We start from the raw sequence: 10,714 nt of genomic DNA, 5'->3' as shown, positions 1-10,714 counted from the left end.
TAGCCAAGTTTTAAAGTTTGTTATTTAATTATTAAATGCTTTTTCTGTTTAATTATTATAACTCAAAGATATTTTTTTTGATATTCATTAATAAAAAATACCTAAAGAAAATGACAAAAAACTTTTAATATTCAAAATATTATATTATTTTTGTTAAAAAAATGATATTATTTTATAAAGAGTACCCCGTTTTAGCAAAGCGTGCAGTAAAATTACTTTTACTTTTCACCACCACTTATCTTTGCGAGTTCGGCTTTTCGCATGTAACAAACATTAAAATGAAGCAAACAAACTGTATGGTGACTCCAACCTTATCTGCCTGTCTCCGTTTCAGTCTATCCAAAATCCAGCCGCGCATTGACATGCTTTTTGCTAAGAGACTAGTTCAAGTTTCGCACTAAATGTTTTTTATTTATTTTTCGTTAGGCATCTTACCCGGTTATTACAGTAATCTATATTAATTCGATTAGGTTCATGTTCATTTCGTTATTTAGCTCTCATTTTGTTTTTATTATGCAAGGAAAGATTTTTATGACGTTGCGATTAATCATGTTTGTTTTCGTTTGTTTATTATAGAATCATAAAATACCTATTGCCTCTGGCGCACTTTGAGTTTAACTCGACTTCATACTATTACAATTAATATGATTTCTAACAATGATATAGTTTTGCTAAAAAAATCGTTTTTCACTGAAATTATTTTGTTTTTTGCAGGAAATATTATATTAAACATTTTATGTAAAATTTAATTAGGGGTTCCGCGGAAAAGTTGAACTTTAGAAAAGGGTTCCGCCACTAGAAAAAGGTTCAGAAGCACTAGGTTAGAGAAAAGTCATAACATAACAGGAAAAAAGTCTTTGCGGATCGCTTTTACTAAAGAAAGTTTTGAAAAGTAAAGTTGATTTTTACATTATTAAGTTTTATTGTACGGTACATGTTATTTGAATTCGGAGCACATTCACAATTTGTTATGTAAAGCTTTTTTTTGTTCTAGTTGTTTTTATTCAAAAAAAAAATGTCGTAGGTAGAAAATATAGGCCTGGGTCTGCCATATTTGAGCTGATGTAAAGTTTTTCAACCTAAAATTTGCGAAAAAAATGAGAATATTTAAAAGAAGTTGGTATATAGTTTTTTCATGATTGAACCTATGCAAAATGCAACAATAGAATCTACTATTAAGTTTTTATTTTATTTTGTTTACGTTATTCATCTTGAAACACTGTTAGACTTGAACAAATATTTACAAGCCATCTTGGTTACTAGCAATTGAATTTGTTTGAAATCAAAATATTACAACAATTTAGTTCAATAAAGCATAATGGATCAAGAAATCTATTATTCAGAAAAATATTTTGACAACGTTTATGAATACAGGTTACTTATTTTTTATCTGATGGTTAATTTGTGACTTTATGTAAATCCACTAAAAATAAGTAGGATTTTCTCTTATAAATCCTTTTAAAGACAGTACAACCACAACAATTAAGTTATTTTGAAGATTTTTAGTTTAATTAGCCACAGTTCATTAAAACAATATTACAAATTAGCTTTATGGTTTTTAAATTATATAAGAAAAGTTTTTCTTAAACTACTTTAAATTTAAAGGAATATAGCAAATTAAGAGCAACCTTAGTCAACTTATGCTACTTAACTGTACCTCATACTATTGCAGCTTAATGATATCAAAGTAGATATAGTGTAATAAAAGTTTTACAGATGGTCCAAAATAAAAAAGTTATTTCATTTAAAGTCTACACTACCTATTTCAGTTTAAGATTAAATTTTCTTAAATATTGATATATTTTTTAGTTTTTATTACATTTAAGACCATAGTTACCCTAAAAATTTTTACAAGAAATTTAAGTTGTGGGAAAAGTACAGTAATTTCTTTGCATAAATTAAAATTGACATACATTTTTGAGTATCAATTGTAACCTGTTAGATTAACTGTAGCTTCTGTTTTCAACTAAGCTTTGTAAAATTTATTAAATGTTATAAGGGAACATTCTCCATGACCAATTTTTATGGAGATCAAAATACACTTAATTTTTATCTCCTAGGTTTTTTATGGTAAAAACCTCGAATTTTTATAAATTATTTACCACATACATATATAAAAAATAATTTTGGTAGAACTTTGAAAAAAATCTAGTAAAAAAACGTCATATAGAATAAATATTTAATTTATACATAATAAAGCCTTTAAATAGAATATTGATTTTTAAACAAGACATCACTTTTTTTTTTGCCGTTTTAGTTTGATCTTTTTGCTAGTAGTTCATTTAATTCTTTAGTTTTGATTCTTTTGTTTTTGAGGTAATGTTAAGTTTTAAAAAAATAAGGTTGCACTAAATCAAAATTCTATAATTGGAATTTGTAAAACTTAGTAAAATCTTTTAAACCTATAGATTGTTTTTATTTAAAACAATTATTTTTTAAATTTTTGAACAAAATTGTCAAAAATGCTTGGATTTTGAACAATTTATTTTTTTTTAAATTAATTGAAAATCCTTGAATAATTGATTTAATTTTAATATTTATATTTATAATTTTAATCTATTAATTACTTCAATAATCTAATGAAACTCTTATTGTTCAGCAAATGAAGCATTTTTTTTTAATAGAAATGTTTATAATATGCTTAATTTTATTGCTTTAATTTGACATTTTTACAGAAGAAATGCAAAGAAATTAAATTAAGGGCATAGAGAGGTTCACCTTAATTTTTACAAGTTTGTCTTTTTTTATAGAGTTTAACCTGAACTATCAGACATTTTAACCCCTTAAGAAAATTTAAAGTCATTTTCAAAATATATGTATCAAAGTCAATGACCTTAATAGGTTCCTTATAGAAGGCACAAACCAAAAAAAAAAACTATTTCACTACAAATCTATTTCCTCCTTCATTTTTTAAACAATCTTCTTCAAATTTTCAAAGTAAGTCCATTACCAATAATTAAATTGATTACATGTATGTTTTTTTTTTAATTTTGAAAAATAAAGTTTTATCATAAAAATTACCTTTTTTTTATCTAGATTTTTTTTTAACATTTTAAAATACCAACATTTAAAGTATTTTAGATTATAAATAGTATGTTTCCTAAAAATTTGACGTCTTTAATTCAAAAAATAAAGGAGAAGATAGATTTTTATTGGATTTTTAATTTTCAAGAAGATTTTCCCTAAAAAATTTGCGGTCCGTTTATTTCTATTGGAAACTTCTTATAAAAACTGTATATATCAAAAAATTATATATAATAGTTAATTTATATCCTATAAAAACTGGCCTGTACTTAATACTTTAAGGCCATAGTGGGGGGTGAGCCATGTTTATTTTATATTGATCTTATTTTGTAGAGTTGTTTCATGGCTTCAAGATGCTTTTTATTGTTTTAAAAAATTTGAATTATTTTTAGAGATATGACCAGTCAAAGTCGGGCTGCATAATAGGTTCCCTATGGGAGGGGGGAGGGAACTAAAACAGCAAAAAACAACTATTTCATTTAAAATCTATCTCCTCCTACATTTTTAAAGCAATCTTCTTCAAACTTCTACAGTCTAATCTTTATACAATAACAAAAAACATTACTTTGAACTTCAAAATTTTTTTGTAAAAATATTTTTTTTTTGTGATAAAGTTTTTTTTTAAATAGTTAAAATTTAAAAGTAACAATTTTTTCTTTTAATATAATGAACATTTCCTCAAAATTTGAAGAAGATTGCTTGAAAAATGAAGGAGGAGATAGATTTTTAGTGAATTTTAAAATTTCCAAGAAAATTGATCCCAAAAAATTTGTGGTCCATATGTTTGTATCGGAAACTTTTTACAAAAAATAAAATATCTCAAAAGTTAAATGATATTTCTGAATTCTATAAAAACTGTCTTGTAGTTTGTACTTAAAGCTTTCATATAAGCCTAAAGTTAATTTTTGTAAAAAAAAAGTGTTTTATCCCCTCTATGAGTTAGCTTTAATATAAGATCCAATGTTATATACAATGTTTATGCATTTTAAATGAAAACGTTGCATTCCACCTTGCCTTTAATATTAATAAAAACAAATATAACCTAAATAAATAAGCTAAAAATATTATATAAAAACAGTGTTGATGTTATATATTATTATCAAACAACAATGATTGTTACCAACTTATAAATCTACTGATGAAGTTTATCTATGAGTAGCTACAACACAAACAACCTTTATAAATAAAAGTAAATAAAATATTTTTGTTATTTATTTCTTTCAAATACAAGAAATAATTATTTTTTTAGTAAAGTTTATGTTTAACTTTATTTTGTTGTTGTTATTTTTAAAAGGTGGTTCGTTATTTGGAAATGACTTGAAAAATATTAATCAAATATATTAAACAAAACATAAAGAGGGTCCATTATAAAAAAATCTAAAATAAATTTTAATAATATTTTCAAGTTATTACTAAGTATTAATACTGGTTATGTTGAATCTATGTACGGGTTTTAAAGCATTCAAAACTTCTAAATAACAATTATTTATACTTTAGTAACGATTATTATTAGAAAAAAAAGCTTTCTTAGTTTATAATCTTTGAAATATAATCAACTTTAAAAAATCCCTACCTGTGGCTGTATTAGAAGAATTTTTTTATTTCTGGTCCAATTTTTTTCTTAGAGATATTTTTTGTTTATTTTTAGTTTCAATTATTTTAGAAATAAATAAGATGGAAACTTACAAATTTATTTAATATCATGAGTTTTACATACATAACTTAAAACTATAGATTTTCGATTTCAAGATATATAATAAATGTGACAGTGAAAAAACTGCCTTCCCTGTAAGTAAAAAATATTGACTTTATTACATGAAATAGAAACAAATTATAACTAAATTTTTATGTATGCAAATGTAAGCTTTTTGTAAAAAAAATATTGGATCCCCTATTTTTGGTTGGCAACATTTTAATCAACTATGTTAAATTTGCTTAAAAAACTATTTTTGACTAGAATTATCAAGTTAAACATTTTGTTAATAAAGGGTTGCACTGAAAAGTTATAAAAAATGTTTTAGTTAGACATGATTTTAAGCCAATTAAAAAAATTATTCATGCCAAAATCTAAATGTAATTTCTTCTTTTATACAAGATTTTTAATTATTTTTTTTGTTAAGGAATTAATGACATAAAAGTGTTGTATATAGAGTAAAATGCATATTCCTTTTTTTTTTTGGTCTTTTTATAAAAATACTGTTTTTAGAGTATTTTGTACTTCAGAAAAAAAGTTTAATTTCAAATTGTTAAAATAAGGTTATTGAACAACTTATCAGTGATAAAGATTAAAAAAAAGTTTAAACTTTATCAACTTCTTAGCTGCGCTAGTAGCTTTGTTCATTTGTAATATTGTTATTACTAATTTAATTAAAGTTTGATATTTGTTGTTAAGGGCATAGGGGTATTCAACTTTTTTTTTTTACTAAAAATAACGTTGGATCTTATATGAAATCAAAGTACAAACTACAAGCCAGTTTTTATAGAATTAAAACGTAATTTCTTCTTTAATATAAGATTTTTAATTATTTTTTTTCTTAAGGAATTAATGACATAAAAGTGTTGTATATGAAGTAAAATGCATATTCCAATTTTTTTTATTTAGAAAGCTTAAGGCCATAGGGGGGGGGGGTAAAACATGTTTTTTACAATTTGATCTTATTTTATAGAGTTTTTTCTAAGCTTCAAGATGCTTTTCATTGTTTTAAAAAATTTAAATTATTTTTTGAGATATGACCAGTCAAAGTCGGGCCGCATAATAGGTTCCCTATGGGAAGGGAAAACTAAAACAGCAAAAAAAGACTATTTCATTTAAAATCTATCTTCTCCTACATTTTTCATGCAATTTTCTTCCAACTTTCACAGTCTAATCTTTATATAATAATTTTGGAATTAAAAAAATTTTTGTAAAAATATGTTTTTTTTGAAAAAAAAACACTTTTTTTTTTGTGATAAACTTTTTATTTTGTAAATATACTAAAATTCTAAAGTAACATTTTTTTCTTTTATTATAAGGAACATTTCCTCAAAATTTGAAGAAGATTGCTTGAAAAATGAAGGAGGAGATAGATTTTTAGTGAATTTTAAAATTTCCAAGAAAATTAATCTCAAAAAAACTTGCGGTCCATCCGTTTATATTGGAAAACTTTTACAAAAAATAAAATATCTCAAAAGTTAAATGATATTTTTGAATTCTATAAAAACTGGCTTATAGTTTGTACTTTAAGCTTTTATATAAAAGCCAAAGTTAATTTTAGTATAAAAAAATGTTGGACCCCCCTATAGCCTTAAAGTACAAACTACAAGCCAGTTTTTATAGAATTAAAAAATATTATTTAACTTTTGAGATATTGTAATTTTTATAAAAAGTTTCCGATACAAACATATGGACCGCATGTTTTTGGGGTCAATTTTCTTGGAAATTTAAAAAATCACTAAAAACCTATCTTCTCCTTCATTTTTTGAGATAGAGACCTCAAATTTTCAGGAAACCTTCCTTTTATAGTTTTAAAGACTTTGAATGTTGGAATTTTAAAAATATTATAAAATAAAAATTCTAGACAAAAAAAAACAAAAAAAATAGGTGGTTTTTTTTTCATAAAAGTTTTATTTTTCAAATTTAAAAAAATTCCGTATTCAATCTTTTTAAAATTTACAAATACACTTTTTGTGAAAATTTAAAGAAAATTATTTAAAAAATGAAGGAGATAGATTTTTAGTGAAATGGTCTTTTTTTTTGCGTTTTTATTTTGCGCCTTCCATTAGAAACCTATTGAGGTCATTGACTTTGACTGCTCATACCACAAAAAATATTTTGAATTTTTTCAAGCGGTTAAAAATGTCTGATAGCTCAGATAAAAATCTATAAAATAAGATCAACTTTTAAAAATCAAGGTGGATACCCCCCTTTGCCCTTAAACTGTTTTTAATGTTTTTAGACAACAAAGTTATCTGAATAATTTTGTAATTAATTTAAATAAACTTGAAGTATGATTATTATAACAATAATTAAAGAAATATTTATTAGTTCCTTTAGATAGACATATTAAAAGCTTTTATAATCAAACTTACTAACCCAGTGTAAATATTTTGAATTTTTGCATGAATCAAAAGTTTTGTTTTAAACACAATGATTTTAATTTGTTATGTTATCAATAAACGAAAATAGCATTATGATGAGTGTCAGAAAACTATTGATAGGATTTAAAATATGGAATATAGGAATAGTTTCTTTATTTTTTTAATAAGTACTTTATCTAAAATTGTTGTAATGTTTTAATTTTTCATTTTATTAAGTGATACAAATGAAATTTAATGTATCAAGTTGTGTTTTGCTATAAATGGTTTATTAAAATTAGTCAAATGACCAAGATAACAGGTTGTCGTAATTAGAACTAATTTAGTCATAAGACCTAGCTTAATTAGACTTTTTTAAACATCTTCAACTACTTTAAACAATAAAATAGGAACAGGACTTATTTTAAAAGCTAATCTTGTGATTTGAAGTTGAGTGTTTTGTTTTTGTTTTGACCAATTTTTTTCATTTTTAAACAGTTTTGCAGTTCTTGTTACTCCTTTTTAAAGTATTGTGAGCAATGTATGTCTTAAGAGGTGTAAAAAATATTTAAACAGGTTGTTATAGCAATTTTGTAAAAATAAAATTTTAACTTTAAACACATTCAACAGCCATGTGATGCTGCTGAAGGACATTTTATACTGCCAAAGGACAAGCTTTATTAAACTTTTTATAAAGCCTAGTTTACTAATATGCACAAAAAAAGAGGAACAGGGCTTATTTTAAAAGAGAACTATGTAATTTTAACTTGATTTTTCTTTAATAGGCACATTTTTTTTTTGTTTGCAGTTTTTGTTAATTCCTTTTAAGGTAATATACAATTTAAGGCCATAGGGGAGGGGGGTAAGCCATGTTTTTTACAAGTTGATTTTATTTTGTAGATTTGTTTCGTGGCTTCAAGATGTTCTTTATTGTTTCAAAAAATTCGAATTATTTTTTGAGATATGACCAGTCAAAGTCGGGCCGCATAATAGGTTCCCTATGGGGGAAAACTAAACCAGCAAAAAGCAACTATTTTATTTAAAATCTATATCCTGCTACATTTTTCAAGCAATCTTCTTTAAACTTTTACAGTCTAATCTTTATACAATAACAAAAAAACGTTACTTTGGACTTCAAAAACTTTTTGTAAATAATTTTATTTTGAAAAAAAAGACTTTTTTTTTTAATTTTTTTCATGAATTATTAAAATTCATTAACAACGTTTTTTTCCTTTTAATATAAGGAACATATCCTGAAAATTTGAAGAAGATTGCTTGAAAAATGAAGGAGGAGATATATTTTTAGAGATTTTTAAAATTTCCAAGAAAATTGACACCAAAAAATTTGCGGTCCATACGTTTGTATTGGAAACTTTTTACAAAAAATAAAATATCTCAAAAGTTAAATGATATTTTTGAATTCTATAAAAGCTGGCTTGTAGGTTGTACTTCAAGCTTTCATATAAAAGCCAAAGTTTGTAAAAAAGTGTTTTACCCCCCTCCCCCTATGGCCCTAAGAGGTATACAGTTTAACAGATAGTAAACATATGAATTAAACAGGCACGTGATGCTGCCAAAGGACATCGCCGAGAAGCTGCCTTCCAACCGGCTGATGAGCGAAGATGAATGGAGATCGTTCGGCGTTCAGCAGAGCAGGGGCTGGATCCACTACATGCTTCACAGGCCTGGTTATTATTTTTTGCTGATACAATTAATTTAGAATAGTTGTCTGAGTTACTAATAGATTTAATAGTTTACTTTACATTTGAAGTATAAAGAAACAATATGAAGTGTTCTTTTTATAGCTTTTTAGGTGTGTCTAAGTATCTTGAAAAAATGCATAAAATTATTTTTTTTTTATTTTTTGGGTTGGATCCACAACATGCATTACAGACCTGTTTATTTACTATTATTATTTAAATAATATTTTTTGGTTTAAGCTAGTAGTAGCTACAGTTTACTTTATGCTTAAAGCAGTATAAACTATAAAGTTTGTCTTTTCGTGGCTTATCGAATGTTTCTTAAATACTTGTTTTAGTCTTAGTTTTTGTAACATATGAAAATTTTTACTTTAATTTCATCTGTTTAATCGAGTCTCTAAAAGATGTTGGTAAAATTTGTGATATCTCTTTTTTAAGTTTATAATTGTGCATATGCTTCTTTTTTTAGAATCATTACGTTCAGTTTTTAAATTAAAATTTTTGTTGCTAGTCATTCAAGTATAATGCTAATCTAGTTTAACTTATACCCTAAAGTTAATGCTTAAAAATTGTATTCAAGTGAATCGATTTGGTATAAAAGCAATAAAAAAAGTTATTATTTTTTGGTTTACTAAACTGTGGCAGATTTTAAAATTATAAAAAAGAGCAAGTTTTTTTCAAATGAGTAATTTTTTCATTGGTGTGTCATACACTATCATTTATTATATGTTTGTTCAAAGTTTTTTATTAGCTTTTGTAGATTTGGAAAAAAAAAAAACTTGGTTCTTTTTTATTTTAAAAGTTTGTTCACTCCTTACAATTTTTCAAAAATCATAGTTTTCATTTGTTATATAGCTTCTCTTGTATGAGTATACTTTTCTTGAGCATATCTAGCCTTTAAACTTATTTTATTGCTTAACTCTGGTCCTGTGTTAAGTCATACTTCATTTAATCTTAAAACTACAACTCGATTGTTACGTGATGTTCAGTTTTCTGATATTGTTTATCTGATAAGTGTATTTATTAGATTACTGATATTTTTATTGAATATTGTTGTGTTACAATACTTACACAATTTTTTTTTTTACAGAGCCGCACATATTACTTTTCAGGAGAAAGTTGATCAAGTAGTGAGATTTTCAAACTTATTTCATAGTTTTATTATTAATTAGTTCAGATTTTTATTTTTATTTGATCGTTTGGGTGTGCATTATATTAAAATCAAACATGTGTATTCGTATTTTTTTTTATAATCTAGCATTCTAGTTACTCTTTAAAATTCAATTATAACTAAATGTTGTAAAATTAAAATAATTGTGGATTATAAGATGAACTCCAAGAAGTTGTCACTACAAAAACCTCAGTTTTGATGAGGTGGGAGTATAAATTGGATTGATTTTAAGATTTCAACCACTATTTACATTAACAAAAGGGTGTTTACTATTATGACTTGAATCTTTTACAACTTTTTTATTAGCTTATTATAAAATTGAATTTAGTAAAATAGGTCTTGAAACTTTAACTAATTAATAAGTTTACAAAAATGCATCTTTCTTTGCTAGCATTGTATCTTGTATAGATGAGACTAAGCTTCCCCTTTCAATAAAAGAGCGTGAACTTAGCTTGAGAACGTTTTTTAGGAATTTTATAAAAATGTCCAAACTTAAGACCCAAGTATGTCCTTATCTTAATAGCTAATTAAAAACTTCTTTTTATTTTAAAGAACGGTTTTTTGTCTTTGATTATAAAAAATCCATTGGATTGGGGTTTGACTTTTTGAATGGGGCCCCTTTAAAATTTTTGTGTTTTTTTTTAGTTTTTTATTCATACAACCTTTTCTTAAAAATTTTTTTTTTTCCAAATTTTATTTTTAAACAATCTTATTAAAATGAGTTTAATGATGTTGTAATTTTTTTTTTATTTCATAAGCCTGAATA

At 24.6% G+C, this 10,714-nt stretch overlaps 1 protein-coding gene across 1 annotated transcript; it reads left to right on the top strand.

Annotated features, from left to right (window-relative positions):
- Positions 1 to 1,318: 1,318 nt before the first annotated feature.
- Positions 1,319 to 9,908, top strand: LOC145841127 (cyclin-dependent kinases regulatory subunit-like). Its single transcript, XM_082948502.1, has 3 exons — positions 1,319 to 1,374; positions 8,638 to 8,765; positions 9,868 to 9,908. The coding sequence occupies exons 1-3, from the start codon at positions 1,319 to 1,321 to the stop codon at positions 9,906 to 9,908; spliced, it is 225 nt and encodes a 74-aa protein (XP_082804628.1).
- Positions 9,909 to 10,714: the final 806 nt, after the last annotated feature.

The sequence above is a fragment of the Thalia democratica genome, chromosome 1 (assembly GCF_965202585.1).
Source record: "Thalia democratica chromosome 1, ktThaDemo2.hap1.1, whole genome shotgun sequence".
Lineage (NCBI taxonomy): Eukaryota > Metazoa > Chordata > Thaliacea > Salpida > Salpidae > Thalia > Thalia democratica.
The sequence above is the reverse complement of the archived record's forward strand: the minus strand, read 5'-3'. Positions and strand labels throughout refer to the sequence as shown.

Excerpts from the sequence above, each read along its gene's own strand:
- LOC145841127 (XM_082948502.1), top strand. The coding sequence starts at position 1,319 with ATGGATCAAGAAATCTATTATTCAGAAAAATATTTTGACAACGTTTAT. Across the intron at positions 1,375-8,637 it reads GACAACGTTTATGAATACAG|GCACGTGATGCTGCCAAAGG; the intron begins GTTACTTATTTT and ends TGAATTAAACAG. Across the intron at positions 8,766-9,867 it reads CTACATGCTTCACAGGCCTG|AGCCGCACATATTACTTTTC; the intron begins GTTATTATTTTT and ends TTTTTTTTACAG.